This window comes from Bos indicus x Bos taurus, chromosome 13 (genome assembly GCF_003369695.1).
Source record: "Bos indicus x Bos taurus breed Angus x Brahman F1 hybrid chromosome 13, Bos_hybrid_MaternalHap_v2.0, whole genome shotgun sequence".
Classification (NCBI taxonomy): Eukaryota; Metazoa; Chordata; class Mammalia; order Artiodactyla; family Bovidae; genus Bos; species Bos indicus x Bos taurus.
The window spans coordinates 12,704,209-12,723,169 of record NC_040088.1 but is presented as its reverse complement, the minus strand read 5'-3'; the positions used below and the strand labels follow the sequence as shown (position 1 = coordinate 12,723,169).

General features: G+C 47.8%; 1 protein-coding gene across 10 annotated transcripts in view; it reads right to left on the bottom strand.

Moving 5' to 3' along the window:
* The window catches only part of PTPRT (protein tyrosine phosphatase, receptor type T), a 1,160,479-nt gene that overhangs the window by 56,751 nt on the left and 1,084,767 nt on the right, over window positions 1–18,961 (bottom strand). For all 10 annotated transcript variants that reach the window (XM_027558515.1, XM_027558516.1, XM_027558518.1 and 7 more), the window contains one exon: window positions 17,842–17,929. In XM_027558515.1, the coding sequence (XP_027414316.1) occupies window positions 17,842–17,929 (88 nt within the window). The remainder of the gene's footprint in view (window positions 1–17,841; window positions 17,930–18,961) is intronic.

Here is an 18,961-nt window from a genome sequence, read left to right as displayed (position 1 = left end):
AAGAGGAGTCTAAGCAGGATAGGAGTAAGCACTTCAAGGATCCTTGTGCTTAGTCGCTCAGTTGTGTCTGACTCTTGGCGACCCCTTGGGGACTGTAGCCTGCCAGACTCCTCTGTCCATGAGATTTCCCAGGCAAGAATCCTGGAGTGGGTTGCCATTTCCTTCTCCATGGGTGCACAGCAGAGGCGTTAACGACAGTGAAGTGGTTACCTAGGTGATGGAAGAGTTGAGAGGCCAAAGGGAGGAGGGAGGAGTAATTCGGAAATAAACACTCACAAGGAGACACTGCCTCCCCAGGGAAGGTGGGACAGAGGGAGGAGGCGAGGGCCCTGGAGCCCGGGGAGGGGGCACCTGTGGGAGCTAGAGCTGCGGTGGCCTCTCTGGTGGGAGCTGGAGAAAAGGAAGAGACTCCCTGGCTGTTCAGGAAGGTACCTGTGATGGGGACAGAGGGGAGAGATACCCCAGCTTTTTCCTTTCTCCCACCTTAAACAATCTCCAACACCAGCGCCCATCACTGGCCAAACCGAGCTAGTGGCCAGTTGTCAAGAGGTGGTGAGAAACGCAACCTGAGGGGTTAGCTCCCTGTGACGGAAGGCTGAGCATGAGAAGGCAAAGAATGGGATCCAGGATGGACAAGCAGGCTGGGGCTACCACCCTGCATCCGTTCATTCATTAACTAAAGAGTCGATTCAAAAATTATTCAGTGAGGACTTCCGTGGTAGTCCAGTGGTTAAGAATCTGCCTGTCAATGCAGGGGACACAGGTTCAATCCCACATACTGCAGGGCAGCTAAGCCCGAGCACAACCATGAAAGCCTGCGAAGAGAAGTCACTGTGTCAAGAAGCCCATACACCACAAATAGAGAAAGCCCGTGAGCAGCAGTGAAGACCCAGCACAGCCATAAATAAAATAATAAAAATTCAGTGAGTCTAACCACTATAAACAATGATTCACTGAGCATCCGACGTGTGCCAGGCACCATGTTAGACACTGAGCTACACTGGATGACACATTTCTTACTCCTCGTAGGGAGGAGTTTCCGTGGAAGCCACCAGAGGCAGGGAAGGAGGTGTAAGTTATCTCTGTGGGTGAGTGGGGCAGTGGGCTGTGATGTGGGGAAGGAATTTGAAGCTAGTCTTTCTGGAGTGTATGGCAGACACTGAAGGCTTTACACTCATATATTTCCCCAAATAGCTCTACAGACTATTATGCTAATATCACTCTTATATGCTAATATTACAATGATGTAATATTCTTCCTATTTCACAGATGAAGAAACTGGGGCTCATAGAGGTTAAGCAAGTTTCCTATGTTACACAGTTTGCAAGTGGCAAGGCTAGGATTCTCTCAGGACTGTATGCCCTTGAATCTCTGCTCTGTCCACACAAAATGCTGTCCCTGGACTTCTACCATCTTGCAGGCACTGGAGGCTGTGCAAGGGCCTGGTCCCCCGCTCCTGCAGTGGGATTTCCTGGGGGGACATCCACCCAGCAGGGCTTCAAACGACATCCAGCACCTGACTCTGAGCTCAGATTGTTAAGCCTTATTACCAGTGGTTTCAAAAAACTACAAGCCTCAAAAAAGTGAAAAATGCAAAATGCGTTTTCACTCATTGGTCTAGTGACTTACTAATTCAAAAATCTCCTTTATTTATTGAGTTACGCCTGCCCTTGAGATCTAGAGCACTGGGAACAGAGGTTTAAAATGTTGAAAGGGTATTTCCTTTAATATAAAATGGAATTTAAAGTCTGAAAGCAAATATGACTTAAAAAGAAACAGAAACATTTCTTTTAGCTATCTGTTCTTAAAGATGAGTGGTGTCTCTACATCAGGTATTTGTCAGTATCACCTCTTCATTTATTAAGAACAAGTTCGGGGATTTTGTGGCTGGTCCGTTGGCTAAGACCTCCCAATGCAGGGGGCCCAGGTTCGATCCCTGGTCAGAGAACGAGATCCCACATGCTGCAACAAAGATGGAAGACCCAGGTGCTGCAAGTAAGACCTGGCACCGCCAAATAAATAAATAGCTTCGGGAAGTGATATATGAATGAGGCACTGAAAGTGAGACTTGACCAATGGACAATGAAGGAGGGTCTTTCCATCAGAGAGAACAAACGCAAGAGTGACAGCAGGGGTCCTGGAAAAACAAGCATATTGGATGAGCTACAAACAGGGTTTCTTGTCTTGTGAACATGGAGTGGCTGGGGACTAGGAGCCAGACAAGAAGCAGAGGAGGTGGGTGGGGCTTAGGCTACAGAGGGCTTTTTATTCCCTATTCACGAGCTTAGATGCAAGTCACCAAGCCAGGCTCTGCAGAGCATCCAAATAGAGACTCTTTTCTGAGACAGTGGGAGCATACTTTAGTACAAAATGATTAAGATTTATTCTCACACAGGCTATTCTGTGGCAAGCAGGACAGCAGATCTGCTAATGGGAGGTCTGAAGCTAGGAGCCAGTTCTGGGGGCAAATCTTAGTTCCATCATTTAGCAAGTCCATTGGTCTCCCTAAGCCTTGGATTCCTTAGCAAAATGCTATACAGCTCTGAGAATATTGGGAGGATTAAATGAGAAAATGCAGGCATGAAAAGTGTGAGGATGTTAAGAGAATGAAAAGACAAGCCACAGATTGGGAGAAAATATTTGAAAAAGACTATCTGATAAAAGCCTTGTATCCACAGTATACAAAGAACTCTTAAAACTCAACAATAAGAAAACGGTCTAATTAAAAAATGGGCAAAAGATCTGAATGGAAAGCTCATCAAAAAGGATGTACAGACAAAAGATGAGCAAATGAGAAGATGTTCAGTATCATATGTCATTTGTTGGTGGCGGTGTTCAATTACTAAGTTGTGTCTGACTCTTTGTGACCTCGTGGGCTGCAGCATGCCAGGCTTCCTTGTCCTTCACTATCTCCTGGAGTTTGCTCAAACTCATTTTCGTTGAGTTGGTGATACTATCTAACCATCTCATCCTCGGCCGCCCCTTTCTCCTTTTCCCTCAATCTTTCCCAGCATATGTCATTGGGAACCGAAAACTTAAAAAACAAGAAGCTACCTCTACACATCTACCAGAACGGCCAAAATTCAGAATCCTGTAACACCAAATGCTGGTGAGGATGTGGAGCCACCGGAATGCTCATTCATTGCGGATGGGAAAGCAAAATCTGTACAGCCAGTCTGGAAGACAGTTTGGTCATTTCTTCTAGAACTAAACACACTCTTATCACATGATTCAACAATTTCTGTCCGGTATTTGCCCAAATGAGTTGAAACTGACCGTCCACACAAAACCTGCACATGAATGGTTACTGCAGGTTTACTCACAACTGCCGAAATTCAGAAACGAACAAGATGTCCTTCAACAGGCAGATGGATAAGCAAGTCAAGGTTCTTCCAAACGATGGGACTTGGTAATATAAAGAAATGAATTCTTACGGCATGAAAGGATATGGAGGAAATATACATGCACACTGCTAAGTGACAAAGCCAGCCTGAAAGCCTTCATACTGTACGGTTCCAACTCTGTAACATTCTGGAGAAGGAAACACTACGGAGGCAGTAAAAAGATCCATGGTTTCCAGGGACCTCTGGGGAGAGATGAATAGGTGGAGTGCAGAGGGTATTTCGGAGAAGGCAATGGCACCCCACTCCAGTACTCTTGCCTGGAAAATCCCATGGACAGAGGAGCCTGTTAGGCTGCAATCCATGGGGTCGCTAAGAGTTGGACACGACTGAGCAACTTCACTTTCACTTTTCACTTTCATGCATTGGAGAAGGAAATGGCAACCCACTCCAGTGTTCTTGCCTGGAGAATCCCAGGGATGGAGGAGCCCGGTGGGCTGCCGTCTATGGGGTCGCACAGAGTCGGACACGACTGAAGTGACTTAGCATAGCATAGCATAGAGGGTATTTAGGGCAGCGAAACCTCTGCAGGATCCTTTCCTGGTGGATCCCTGTCATTATACATTGTTCGTCTCCTGTAGAATTGCACAATACAGGGTGGATTCAAATGCAAAGGACGGACTTCCGCTAATAATAATGGATCAATTTTGTTTCACCCCTGTAACAAATGTGTCACACCGACGCGAGCTGTTAGAAATAGGGGGAGCTGAATGTGGGAGGGAGGCAGAGGGTAGAGAGGAGCTCTGGACATTCTGCTTAACTTTTCTGAACCTGAAACTGCTCTTTAAAAAAGAGAAGTGTGGTACCATTTCACACCAGTCAGAATGGCTGCGATCCAAAAGTCTACAAATAATAAATGTTGGAGAGGGTGTGGAGAAAAGGGAACCCTCTTACACTGTTGGTGGGAATGCAAACTAGTACAGCCACTATGGAGAACAGTGTGGAGATTCCTTAAAAAACTGGAAATAGAACTGCCTTATGATCCAGCAATCCCACTGCTGGGCATACACACTGAGGAAAGCAGAAGGGAAAGAGACACGTGTACCCCAATGTTCATCGCAGCACTGTTTATAATAGCCAGGACATGGAAGCAACCTAGATGTCCATCAGCAGATGAATGGATAAGAAATCTGTGGTACATATACACAATGGAGTATTACTCAGCCATTAAAAAGAATACATTTGAATCAGTTCTAATGAGGTGGATGAAACTGGAGCCTATTATACAGAGTGAAGTAAGCCAGAAGGAAAAACACCAATACAGTATACTAACGCATATATATGGAATTTAGAAAGATGGTAACGATAACCCTGTATACGAGACAGCAAAAGAGACACTGATGTATAGATCAGTCTTATGGACTCTGTGGGAGAGGGAGAGGGTGGGAAGATTTTGGAGAATGGCATTGAAACATGTGAAACGTCATGTATGAAACGAGATGCCAGTCCAGGTTCAATGCACAATGCTGGATGCTTGGGCTGGTGCACTGGGACGACCCAGAGGGATGGTGTGGACAGGGAGGAGGGAGGAGGGTTCAGGATGGGGAACACATGTATACTAATTAAATAATTTTCTATTAAAGAAAAAAAAAGATAAAAAAAAAAAAAGAGAGAAGTGTGACAATGGTGCCTGGTACGCAGCAGGTGCTTGACAAATGATGGCTCTGGGCTGGGTGTGAGGTGGGCAGTGAGCTGATGGCAGAGGTGGTTAGAAACTTTATGCTTCCTATTTGTCCTTCTGTACAAAATGTCAATCCATCTCTCTGCAGAGGCAGAGTTATTGTGTATATTCATGAAAGGGCAGAATTCAGCTATGAGTCCACCAGAAAGGCACTGCAAGGAGCAGCACTGCCCTCATGGTTTATTTATTCCTTCTGGGAGATGCTAATATTATTCTGTGTCTCCTTCCCCTTCTAACTTTATATAATTAGAAGGATAAAAAATTGTGTTTATCCAGACGTACATGGAGAAAGATGGGGCAGCCAGCAATGTAAAGGAATTTATACAAAGTAATTTACAAGCAGCCCAGAACGTTCATTATGCTTTATCTATATTTTGCAAGCTTGAGAAATAGCTAATCTGGTACTCCTTGTTTGATATTCAAGACGAGGGAGGAAGTCACATAGAGGAGAAACAAGCTCCTCGATGGTGATGTAAGAGGAACTGCAAGAGCCTGGCCAGGAGATGAAGGGCCAGCTCTGGCTCAAGGGGAGGAAAAAACCAGTGGAAGGTTTTTTCCTTCCAGTAGAAGGAAGACATAACTGGAAAGCCACGGAGATCCAAAAAGCGCCCCACCCCCTCCCCCAACACAACTCAAGAGGAAACACTGTCCCTCTAGAATCAACCTGTTCCTTGTGGTTTTAGGACAAAACCCAGCGGGAGGTTGTAGAAGTTTAACAAATAGCTCTCTGGAGAAAGCAGTGGCCCTGATCTGTAACATCTGCTGACTTCTGTGATATAAGTACTCCCACCATGACTGATACCAAGCTGCCAACATGGCATCAACAAGCTCACAGAATTCCTGAAAATTTCCCCATCAGCTCCAGGACACCACTGACCTGACCAAACCCCACAGTGCTTTGCATGATCTGAGGGTCTGGGGCCTGTTTCCCACTCCAGCCCCATGCCTCCCTCCCCACGTTACCCATCTTTCTGTTGTTCAAATGAATGACATCTGCTCTGACCACAGGGCCTTTGCACGTGTAAAGGGACACCCTCAACCCCACAGGCTGGCAACATCTCACTCTTCAGCTCTCAGCTCAATCTTCCTTTCTCAGGAAGCCTTCTGTGATCTTTCCATCTTAGACTCTGACAGCTTCCTGTATTTGTCTTCAGAGCTCTTAGGACAGTTGTATTTCTGAGACTATCGGACTAACCCATGGCTCTCCTCCACACCCTATTTAAGAAAGGGCACCCCATTTACTAAACCCTCTACAGGGTATGGCACAAAGTAGGTGTTCAACAATTATCTGTTCAATATATGAATTATACTGTGTTTGAAAGGCTGAGAACCAGAAAGGGGCTGGGTCCTTTGCTTTTAGCCATACAATTGATTTTAGGTAACTTGGCTTGAGTTCCGGGCTCTTCCCTGTACGCAAGGCTGGCATAGTAAGCCTGGATCCTGGCTCAAATTCTTCCTCTCCTTGTAGCTGACCCTCACCCCACCTGCAGACCCAACACTGACTGCCAGCTATTGCCTCCAACAGGAGAGAGGCAGGGGATGGGCAGGCTCTGAAGGCAGACCTGAGGTCTATCACTAACTCTATCAACCTGAGGCAGCTGACTGACTTTCCCTGAGCCTCACTTCACCCAATGACATCATCAAAACCCTCTCCACCTCTGCAAACTTGTAAGGATGAAAAGCAGTAAGAAATAAAAGTACCCGCTGTATTTTAAGAGCTCAATGCAAATATGTAAATTCAGTTTTATTATTGTTTTAGACCAGTGGTTTTCAAAATAGCCAATAGCATCAATGATACCTTGGCCAATAGCATCAATGATACCTGGGAACTCTTTAGAAATGCCAATACTTGAGTCCCAGCCCAGACCCACTGAATCAGAAACTCTGGGATGGGGATGAGTAATTTGCATTTAATAAGCCCTCCAGGAGATTCTTTTGCACACTCAGGTGTGAATGTACAGACCATTCAATGTTGAGTTATTTAACATAGGGGTGCCGTGGCACTTCAATATGTCTTGGGCAAGACGAAAATATCTTACTGAAACTGGCCCATGAGACTAGAGACCCACCTGCACTGCATGTAAGGTACAAAAATTTATCTTTGTGAAATGTGTACGGTGTTCCAGGTACTATTCTAGAAGCCCATGGATGCCATGCCATTTGATTCTCATAGTAACCCATTTTATGGATGAGGAAAATCAAGGCTCCAAGAAGTTGAATAACTTAAAGAGAAGGTGTAAGGTTGAGAGCTTCCTTATAAAGTGGTAGGGACCCTACCCCTCCAACCCCCACCACTGACACCCACTGTCTCCACACCCCCTCTATGCCAGTTCTGACTCTGACACCATCCCATCCCACTGTGCGCCCCCCTGCCCCCACCCATCCCTGGCCAGAGGAGAGGGCTCAGTTTCCTTGTCTGCATGGCACTAACTCTTAAACAAACCACAACTCCTCCTCTCTTCCTCCATCATCAAAGGTAACCCAATAAATCAGTCTTCTCAAGTCATATCCACTTAAGAGAGAATCACTTCAGAGAGGTGGGGCCGGAGAGGGACTATCACTTGGATACAAGATGTTCTTTTCTCCCCTGTCTTCTGGGCACTGAGGAAGGTAAAGGAAAGGTGCAATTTTTCAGAGAAAAGAGATCTGACTCATTACAATGAATTGTGGACCTGAAAAATCATTTCTTAGAAGCACTGGAAATGTTAATGCCATCATCTCGCACGAATGGAGAGGGAGAAGGCAGGTAATTGTGCCGAGACTGCCTGGGTATCCCATTGAAGCTAAAGGTCTCCACATTCAATCTTGATTGAATTACCATTATCAGGGGAGAGAGGTGGCCTGGGTACCACAGGCAAACAGCCTGGCATTCGGTGCACCTCCCAGTGCAGCCAGTTCCCTGTTGGCTGGGGCTGAACTGTTCCCTTCTGCAGGGCCCTTTGGGGAGCTGCTCTGATGGATGAAACCTTTGGGGCTCTGCAGGGGGCTTAAGCACCGATGAACAGAGAACCGAGAGAAGTTAGAGGGACAGTGGCCTAACTGATGACTTTGTGGCTTCATTCCAAGCAGAGTGGCCAGCCTACACTCCACGAAGGGGATCTTCTGAAGAAAGGAAGGGAGGTTTCTGATCTAGATTACTTTAGAAGCAGAATCGGAGACAAAGATGGAGTGTAAAGACTTGATCTAGGAGATGACCCCAGGAAACACTGGAAAGGGGATGGGAAGTGAAATGGAGAAAGAAAGAAAGGAAGGAGAAAGAAAGAAAGGAAGGAGAAAGAAAGGAATTCAATAAGGGGTGTGTCATCAAGCAAGTTATCACCAAAGACAGTTGGGCTTGCTTACTCCTGTTAGGGAACTCCAGGGGAGACTGTGAACACACATCCCCAAGATAATTCCACCTTAGCGGGGAGGTGCCTGGGGAACTTATATTCCATCCCCCACCAGTCATACGTTGAGAACTGCTCCGGGGACATCCAATTTCCTGCGAGTCCTGACCTGCCCCACAAGCAGGCAGAGAGGGATACAGTGGCTGGAACAAGGCCTCTGATAAAAAGGACACTGAGGGTTGCTGCACAAGGTTTCTCTGTAAGGCCCAGGCAGGAGCCACCCTCAGAGATGGCAAAGGAGAAGAAGGAATTGGGAGCACCCATTTTGACATCCAGAAATCAGGAGAGAAAGCTATGAGACGAAGCCCTTGGGTTTGTTTTGAACCTGAGTCTCTCCCTACAAGTGAAAATGGCTTCTCTGAAGAGCTCATGCAGTCTGCTATCTGTCCTGAGGTCAGAGACCTCAACACATTTTCCCCTAAAAGCACGGGTGTGTCCAGGTGCAGAGGGACTCCTTGGTAGGGAGCTCATGGCATCCGGGCAGCCAGAGCACAGAGCTCTGGTCCTCTCTGTCCTTCAGACCCTCTGTGTGACCGTGGGCAAGGGTTCTACATCTCTGGACTGCTGCTTATTGCCTGTGAACTGAGAGAGGCTAGACTTGGTCTCATCTAGATTTAAAAGCCTACACAGTCAGCTTCAGAGTCAACAATTATTCATCTTAGCTTTCCCTCTTTGCACTGAAAGATAAGACACTGTCAGAAAGACGAAGTGACCTTGTTGAAGGTCATGCATGAGGTCAAAGGCAGAACTGAGACTAGCACCCAGGTCTGCTGGACCCCATACCTGGTACTCCATTACACCTGAGCCTAGAGGTTTGTTTAAATTAGGCGGTTAGAAGTCTCAGAAAATATCCCAGATCTCTTGTTTGCCAGTCAGACTTCTGCACCTGCCTCTCTAAACTGGGAGCTAATCTCTGTGAATGAGAGGTCTGTATGCTCAGCATCGCGAATCATCAGGGAAATGCAAATTAAAACCACAATGAGGTATCACCTCACACCTGTCAGAAGAGCCATCATCAAAAAGACCACAAATAACAAACATTGGCAAGGATGTGGAGGAAAGGGAACCCTTGTACACTGTTGGTAGGAATGTACATTGGTGCAGCTACTGTGGAAAAACAGTATGGGGATTCTTCAAGAAACTAATAACAGAACTACCAGATGATCCAGCAATTCTACTCCTGGATATACATATCCAAAGAAAATGAAAACACTAATTTGAAAAGATATATGCACCCCAAGATATGACAGCGACCCAAGTGTACATCAAGAGATGAATGGATAAAGAAGATGTGGTGTACACACACACACACACACACACACACACAGAGGAATATTAGTCAGCCATAAAAAAGAATGGAATCTTGCCATTTGCATGACCTGGGGGGCATCATGCTCAGTGAAGAAAGAGAGAGAAAGACGAACGCTATATATTATCACTTATCTGTGGAATCTAAAATATAAAACAAATGATTATAACAAAACAGAACCAGACTCACAGATGTACAGAATAAACTAGTGCTTACCAGCAGGGAGAGGAAAGGGGGAGGAGCAAGATGGGGGTAGCCAATATTTTATAAGAACTTTCAATGGAATATAGTCTAAAAAGTAACTGAATCACTGTGTTGTACACCTGAAACTAACGTAACATTATATTAACGCATCAAAAGAAAAAAGAAAATAAGATGAAAGGTTCGTAACCCTGAGAAGTGTATGGGTGTCACCAGCACATCTGATCTACATATCTTTAGAACTGAGATTGCTGGGTACCACCCCTGGAATGTCTGCTGTGACAGGTCTGCAGTGGGATGCAAAAATGAGCCTTCTAAACAGTTCTTAGGTGCTGCTGCTCCAGGAAGCACACTTTGAGAACAACGGGACTCTGTCTACAGATTTCCTTGTCCTCTGGCTCTGGCTTGGTTTAGCTATTGGAAAGCACAGGCAGAGACTGGATGAAGTTGGGGGGGTGGTATCAATCGATACCTGGGAGGCATCGACACTTCTCCTTTCAGCTCTTTGTTGGGGCCACCACAGGCTGCCTGCAAGGCTACTAAAAGGTCATGCCTTCAGCTAGGTTGCCTTCCTCTGGGTCCTGGGAACTTCTTACAGAGTCTTCTGTGGCCCCGGGTGTGGCATTTAGCCCCAGGGCACTGCACTATTCCTGTAGTCTGCCTATAGCTAGCTCACATCTTCATGAGAAAAATAAAAACCAACAAAAACCACTTGATTAAGTTCTCTTCAAATCACCCTATTTGAAGGTCCCATCAGTTTTCTACTGGGACCCCAACAGAGTCCAGGAGAACCTGTCATTTGATAAAAGAGAAGCCTCATTTGATAACATGTGCGCCCCCTGGGATCAGTTCCTCGCCTCCTGCAATCTCCTTCCTGACAGGCCAAGAAGGGCCCTCTCCAACTTGCACAGGAGGAATGCTGCAGTATTCTCGAAATTTCCCCTCGTCCACTGCCTGTGCCCCAGGGTTGCTTAAAAGCAAAGCGCTCCTTTATTCTGTTTCTCCCATTCATTTCCTTCCCTTTCACTCTCTTTCCATTCTACTCCCTGGAAACCCCACTGTCTCTATTACTAAATTCTAAACAGAAGCATTTGGAAGAAAGGACTTATTTAGCCAAGGTTTCTCTTGCATTGTTTCATTTGCAGGCAGCACCCTCCCTCCATCTCCCCTCCTTTCATCTTCTCTGTCCTCCTGGCCTGGGCCTTTGTCCTCCACACCAGCCTCCCAGAGCCCTGGGTTCCTTGGGATGCTAATCACACCCGGTGCTCTTCTTGCGCCAAGAATATTTCTATTTATCAAGCCAGGGCAGACTTTGCCTTCGGGAGGGACACATACAAGGGCAGGAACACTTTCCAATCCTTCGGGCTGCTTCTCTTTTTCCTTTCTCATTTCAATTCCAGGACGCTTTTCTTTTTTCTTTCTTTCTTGGTCCTCTTTGTGCCTTGCCCTGCTTTTGGATGCACTGGTTACTTGGCACTGTCTCCTCTCAGGACTGAGTGCAGACCCGTCCAGCCACAGTTTTGCTGCAGAATTACTGATACTTACTTTACAAAGGAGATTCAACTCTCTTTAAACCCAGCAAACCCGTGTTCAATCCCTGGGTTGGGAAGATCCCCTGGAGAAGAAATACCACTCCAGTATTCTTGGCCGGGAAATCCCACAGACAGAGGAGACTGGTGAGCTATAGTCCATGAGGCCACAGAGAGTCGGACACAACTGAGCAACTAACACACACACGGACACACACACACAAATCCAGCAAAGTGGTATCACTAGCTGTCTAAATTTCCTCTGTCTCTGTTTGGGCTTCCCCTAAAGTAGATGTAAGATGAGAATTCCAGTGCAAGCAGTTTATGTAGGAAGAGAAGGGGACACCAGGGGGAGTAGGGGGTTGGGGGGGTGAGACAGCCAAAAGAAGGAGCCCAGGAAGGGTGAGTTTCCAAATCTACTACTACTGTGGGCAGCTGCAGCCCACTCCCCATGGAAGCTCTGGAAAAAGGTGAAGACCATACACCCCAGCAGGGTTGGAGGTGAGGAGCTGGGCTATTTGTGGTCCAGGGAGAGATGGTCTCGAGCCTGGACAGAGCATCCTGCCTCAGCTTTGGAGAAAGTCCTCAGGCAAAGAGATGCAAACAGGGCAGCACTCCAGGTGAGTGTGTGTGGGGACCAGTGAGGCGCCAGGGCACACGCTTTAGAGAGGTGCTTGCTCTCAGAGTCAGGAAGGTGCCGGGTCAACAGCTGAGGCCAAGCGGCCCCCAGAATGTCACATCCTGGAGGTCGCCACCTGAGGCCAAGCGGCCCCCAGAATGTCACATCCTGGAGGTCGCCCACCTCACCCTAGCTGCATCCCTAGATGCCAGTGGTGTTATTGAAACTAGAGCGGAAGGGCCAGGGCACTACCTTTAAAAGAATAACATAGCCTGAGGACATAATATAAACTGCTGCTGCTACTGCTAAGTCGCTTCAGTCATGTCCGACTCTGTGCGACCCCATAGATGGCAGCCCACCAGGCTCCCCCATCCCTGGGATTCTCCAGGCAAGAACACTGGAGTGGGTTGCCATTTCCTTCCCCAATGCATGAAAGTGAAAAGTGAAAGGGAAGTCGCTCAGTCGTGTCCGACCCTCAGCGACCCCATGGACTGCAGCCTTCCAGGCTCCTCCATCCATGGGATTTTCCAGGCAAGAGTACTGGAGTGGGGTGCCATTGCCTTCTCCGTAATATAAACTGATTAGCACCAAACAGGTCCAAGATGAGCTGCTTTCCACTAGACCCTCAGTTCAGCTCAGTCGCTCAGTCGTGTCCGACTCTTTATGACCCCATGGACAGCAGCACACCAGGCTTCCCTGTTCTTCACCAACTCCTAGACATTGCTCAAACTCATGTCCATTGAATCAGTGATGCCATCCCTCATCTCATCCTCTGTCGTCCCCTTCTCCTCCTGCCTTCAATCTTTCCCAGCCTCAGGGTCTTTTCCAATGAGTCAGCTCTTCGCATGAGGTGGCCAAAGTATTGGAGTTTCAGCTTCAGCATCAGTCCTTCCAATAAATATTCAGGACTGATTTCCTTTAGGATTGACTGCTTGGATCTCCCTGCAGTCCAAGGGACTCTCAAGAGTCTTTTCCAACACCATGGTTCAAAAGCATCAATCCTTTGGTGCTCAGCTTTCCTTATGGTCCAACTGTCATATCCATACATAACTATGGAAAAACCACAGCTTTCACTATATGGACCTTTGTCAGTAAAACAATGTCTATGCTTTTTAATATGCTGTAATGGCACCCCACTCCAGTACTCTTGCCTGCAAAATCCCACGGATGGAGGAGCCTGGTAGGCTGCAGTCCATGGGGTCGCGAAGAGTCAGACACGACTAAGTGACTTCAGTTTCACTTTTCTAAGGAAATGGCAACCCACTCCAGTGTTCTTGCCTGGAGAATCCTAGGGACGGGGGAGCCTGGTGGGCTGCCGTCTATGGGGTCCCACAGAGTTGGACACGACTGAAGCGGCTTAGCAGCAGCAGCCACTGGACCCTGAGCCTCAGTATATGCTCACTGTCATGCACTAGCAAGCTAAATGACACACGCACAGGTGCCATGACAGTTCCAAGGCCAGGCATAAAGACCAAAAAGTGGGTGGTGGCCCAATGCCTGGAAATCTCTGCCCCTCCCCCAAAACAGTTGGAATAATCCTCCTACTCATTGGCCGATGAAATTATCCAGCCCACTAAAACTAACCACGCCATATTTTCCTACCGCTTTTGCCTTCTGAGATGTCCCGTACTTTGTGAAGTGTGTTTGTTTCTAAATAAATCCACTTTTTTACCTATCACTTTGTCTCTCCCTGAATTCTTTGTGATGAGACATCAAGAACCTGAGCTTCATTAAGTCCTGAGACCAGGTGTGTGATCCCAATTAAGAGAGTGTGAGTTACAGGCTTCATTACAAGGAAGCATCGCGGCTGTGGGTGTGGACGGGATGCTGCCAGCATCTTCTATCCCCTTTCCATGGAGTTGAATCCCCTTCACTGTTGTTCTTGCTCCTGGGATCCTGCCTTCTCAGACGTGGGATCCTGGAGGGGACATGAGTGTGCTCTCTCCTTCCCTTCTCCCGTCTCTCTACCCTCTTCACATAGGCTCATTATGTCTTCATTGCTGGAATATCACTGCTCCTAGAGTCATCCGGATCCAGCCCTCCTCCATCCATCCTTTCTGGGTGCTCTCTATTTTGAGCGGGGGAGAGGGGAACCAGAAGGGAGAGACCTATGGCTCAATCCCTTTGGGGTCTTATAACGAGTCTGTTGGAGAAGGCAATGGCACCCCACTCCAGTACGCTTGCCTGGAAAATCCCATGGGCGGAGGAGCCTGGTGGGCTGCAATCCATGGGGTTGCAAAGAGTCGGACACGACTTCACTTCCACTTTCACTTTCATGCATTGGAGAAGGAAATGGCAACCCACTCCAGCGTTCTTGTCTGGAGAATCCCAGGGACAGGGGAGCCGGTGGGCTGCCGTCTATGGGGTCGCACAGAGTCGGACACGACTGAAATGACTTAGCAGCAGCAGCAGGGAGTCTGTGAGTTCCAACATTCAGTCCTGTCTACCGAGCACTAGCCATAAGTCAGGTGTGGGGCCACAGAAGTGCAAGATGGCTCTGGCCCTGCTATCCCAGGACATCTGTTCCAGTGAGGAGACCAGGCAGCCAAGAGACGGCCATCCATGTGCTCGCAAATCACAACAGCACGGAGAATTAAGAGAAGACATGCATTGTGTTCTTGGAGTGAATAATGGGGTTTTGGCTGAGTTATAATGGTCAGAAGAATTCCCCGAGGAAGTGGCACCTGAGCAAAGATCTGAAGAACAAGGAGAACTTAGCAAAGAGAGGAGAGAAGGGCATGTTGATAGAGCAAAGAGAACGTGCAAAGGCCCTGTGTCATGATGAGTGGGGAAAGTTCAAGGTTCGGAATAAAGGGCAGTGGGGCTTAACTGAGGAGACTGCGGTGGAGAGAACACCACAGTGAGAGTGAGAAATGAGGAGGAGAGAGGGCTGAGGCCTTTGGATATGCGGGGCTCAATACTGAAGGGAGCCATCTGAAGGGTTTTCTGCAGGACAAGGACGTGATCTGACTCGTATTTTGAGGAGGTCCCTCTGGCTTCTGTTAGAGAGAGGCATAAGGTTGGGGGCCAAAGTAGATGTGGAACCACCAGGAAGAAGGAAGGCTTAGGCCAAATGAGAGCAGATGATGGCTTGGTCAAGCATGCTGAGCACAGAGGGTGAGCACCAGGAGGTCCGGAAAGATACAAAACTTCCCAACCTTGGCCCCTGAGGCTTTGGACCATCAGATCAGATCAGATCAGATCAGTCGCTCAGTCGTGTCCAACTCTTTGTGAGCCCATGAATCGCAGCACGCCAGGCCTCCCTGTCCATCACCAACTCCCGGAGTTCACTCAGACTCACATCCATCGAGTCAGTGATGCCATCCAGCCATCTGTCATCCCCTTCTCCTCCTGCCCCCAATCCCCCCCAGCATCAGAGTCTTTTCCAATGAGTCAACTCTTCGCATGAGGTGGCCAAAGTACTGGAGTTTCAGCTTTAGCACCATTCCTTCCAAAGAAACCTGGCCTAACCTGGATACCCTTGTCTCTCAGGGAGGCAGGTCTCTTTACTGTGCTCTAGTCATTAATTTTTTCTATCATTATTTTCCATTATAATACTTCATTATTATACCCATTTTACAGAGAGAAGACTGAGGCTTAGAGTGAGCACACAAAGCCTTACAGCCTATAATTCAGTGGACTCCATCTGAACTCACCATCTAGTAGGAGGAATGCACAAATGACCAAATGTTTTAAGGCACAGTACGCATGGAACATACTGTGTACTAGAGCTGTACATGGAACTGTACTAGAGCACAGAACGGTCAGAGCCAGCAGAACCTGGGCCCAGCATATGAGCTCCCTGGCAGCAGAGGGCCTGGCTCAGAGGAGAATCACATATCTTAGGTCTTAATACACATTCCTGAGCACTTGAACGTCTCTTTCCAACACTTCATTTGCAGGAAATGTTGCTGTCTGCCTTACTCTCTTCCAAGAGACAAATTATAAATGCTTTTCTGATTAGTGCTCCCATTCACAGTCGATTTCTGAATCAGCACAGGAAACAGCTAAGCTAAAACTTCTGCCTCTTTCTTCCTTCACAGGCTGCCTGTATCTTATGCTTTCTTCCTCCCAGCTTTTTCTTAGGCAATGTCTAGACAGTCAAAGAAAACAAAACACTGAACCGTACTAGAAATAACTTGTTATTCAGGATTTTTTTTTTCTTTTCTTTTTTTTTGGCTGAACTGGGTTACTCTGAGAATGGAGACCAAGGGATGGTTATTACCCAACTGATGAGATGTCAGAAGGTCCAGATTGGCTGCACCATAGGAGAGGGGCTGTTGTAGACTCCTGTTCTAATCATAGTATATGCTCCACATTTTGTATGAGGAAACTTTGTTCTCTGTATTCTGTTGTGTAGAAGGCTGTGGACAACATTGATCATACCTGTCTCTCCCTCTCCTCCCAGCACTGAATATCAAGCAGGGTCCCATCCAAGTACTGTCACTGCCCCTGTTAAGGGCTCACTGTCCCTTGCTAGGACCATTGCAGTAGCCTCCTCGCTGGTCTCTCTGCCTCCAGCCTCCCCCAATCTCATGCACCCTCCCAAAGTGCTGCCCTGGTGATCTTTCCAAAACAGACATCTGATCATGCCTCCCTGCCCCAATCCAGCTTGTTCCACATCCCCACGTGGATGTTCAGTGCGTTTTGCTTATGATAAGAAGGGCTGGTGTGTCCACACTGCTCATCAGTGACGCTGAGAGAGTAACTCTGTGGCTGGAGTAATGGTGCCAGGTACCGTGCCAAGGGTTTTATGTACCTTCCCCGGTCCCCAACCATTCTATCTTTATTCTTCTCCTCGTTTTAAAGGCAAGAAAACTGAAGCTTAGAGAGGTCAGGTAACCAGCCCAAGGCCCCATAGCTGGAAGAGAAGCCCAAGGCTTCAACTACTCTGTGGGCTTGAGCTACTCCGTGCCACTGTCTTCATCAAATCACGCACTATGACGGGGTGCCTCCAGGGATGCTAGAGCTCACTGCTGAGCAGAAGGCTATGTCCTTTTGGGCCTCCCCCAGGTCCACACAAAACCAGCTTCCTTCCTGCAGGCTCAGTGTCACGCAACGCCCGCACCGACATAGACCCTGAGTGGCAGGTACTCACATTACTACCGAGCTCTGTCCCCAGCAGCCGTGGGGTCTGGAGGGAGTCATGATGCCCTAAGCCCTGCCTCTGTGTGAACGGGGTAGCCCTGGGCTCCTCTGAATCCTGAGCTGGCTGCTTCCCAAACCCTCAGGCTTAGGCTCAGAGTTTCCTTCTAAGCATCAGTCCTTGCTTAGGACTCTACCTTCCTGGAGTAGCAGCATCTCTCACCGAGGGGTTCTCAGCCCATCCCTCAAGGGTAGACCTTGCTCTCCACCCAGCGTTGCTGCCATGGTGGGATTCTGCATAGTGGGGGCCTGCTAGGAACACCCTTGCGTCTGGGCTTCCTCCCTGACCTGAAGAATTCTTGAGTTGATAACACCAGACGAGACACAAGCCTGAGAGGTTTCCTGAATCCACTGTGCCTGGAGCTAGCTCCCTGCCCAACGCCTCTGGCTGAGATCAGCCATCCAGCCCAGGGATGACAGGGAGTCCGAGCCAGAGCTCCATGCCTGGCATGAGGACCCGAAGTTGGAAACATCAAGGATTATCTGGTAACAAATTCCAGGTAAATAACAGTGATGGCCTCCTTAAGTCTACATTCCCAAAGCCCGCGGTCCTCCCAGAAGGTCACCTACAGGATATGATGTTGCCGTATCGATTCTTGTTGCGGTTTTCGTCCTCTTTAGCTGTGTCCCACGAAGCTGTCTGTCCCTCTGGTAAGGCCTAAACAGAAAGGACAGAGTTATTAGAATGGCTTGAGGTAGGAGCCTTATCTGGGTATAGGTGAGCCAGTGGGGAGACCCACTGTGATGGGTCATGCAGTGTAAAAGCCTGTATGCTCTTGGATGGGGCCTGGGGAAAAATACAGACTTGGCCCCGCTGACTTATTCACCTGTTCGCTGACTCAAATGTTATTGATGTCTTTTGTGTGTGAGATGAGATCAAATCTGGTCCAGGAGGAGAGTCATTTGCTTATTCATTCACTTGATGAGTATCTGAATCCCTAATATGTGTAGGGCGCTATTGTAGGTACTCAGAATACAAAGAAATAGAGCCTCTTTTGAGCTTTCAGTTGACTGGGAGACATAGCAAAGGAACAAGAAAACATATATAATTTTAAATAGTAGAACTGCTATGAAGAAAATAAAGCAGGGTAGAGGTTCAGTGATGGGGGAATGAGAATTATTTCAGGTTGCACAGTCTGGAATGGCTTCTCTGAGAAGGTGACATTTAAACTAATTCCTTCCTGATATGAAAACGGCAGCAATGCCAAGAGAAGTGGGGAGTGGTCCAGGCAGAGAGAACAGCGGATGCAAAGGTGGTAACCGAAGTCAAGGATGAGGTGGAGAAAGCAGTGACGAAAGCCATCTGGAGCGGCGGGACGAGTTCAGGCTCCATGAGGCATTGTGGTTGCTGGTAACAAGCTGAGTGCTATTCTGGGTGTGATGAGAAACCACTGGAGGGTTTTGGGCAGGGAAGTTAGCTGATCTGCTATCTGTTTCATAAAGCATATTCTGGCTCGTGTATGGAACGCAGACTCTAGGAGGCCCAGGGAGGAACCAGGGAGATCAGTTAGGAAGGTTTTGCAATAGTGCAGGCAAGAGATGACGGTACCCTGGACCAAGGTGCTGAGCAGCGGATGCAGTGAGAAGGGATTAATTTTAGGATGTTCAGTTGGATATTGCAGGTTTTCGTTTCCCCCCAGAGGCAGACTCAGAGACAAGGATTCTAGTACGAGATTTATTTGGGAGGTAA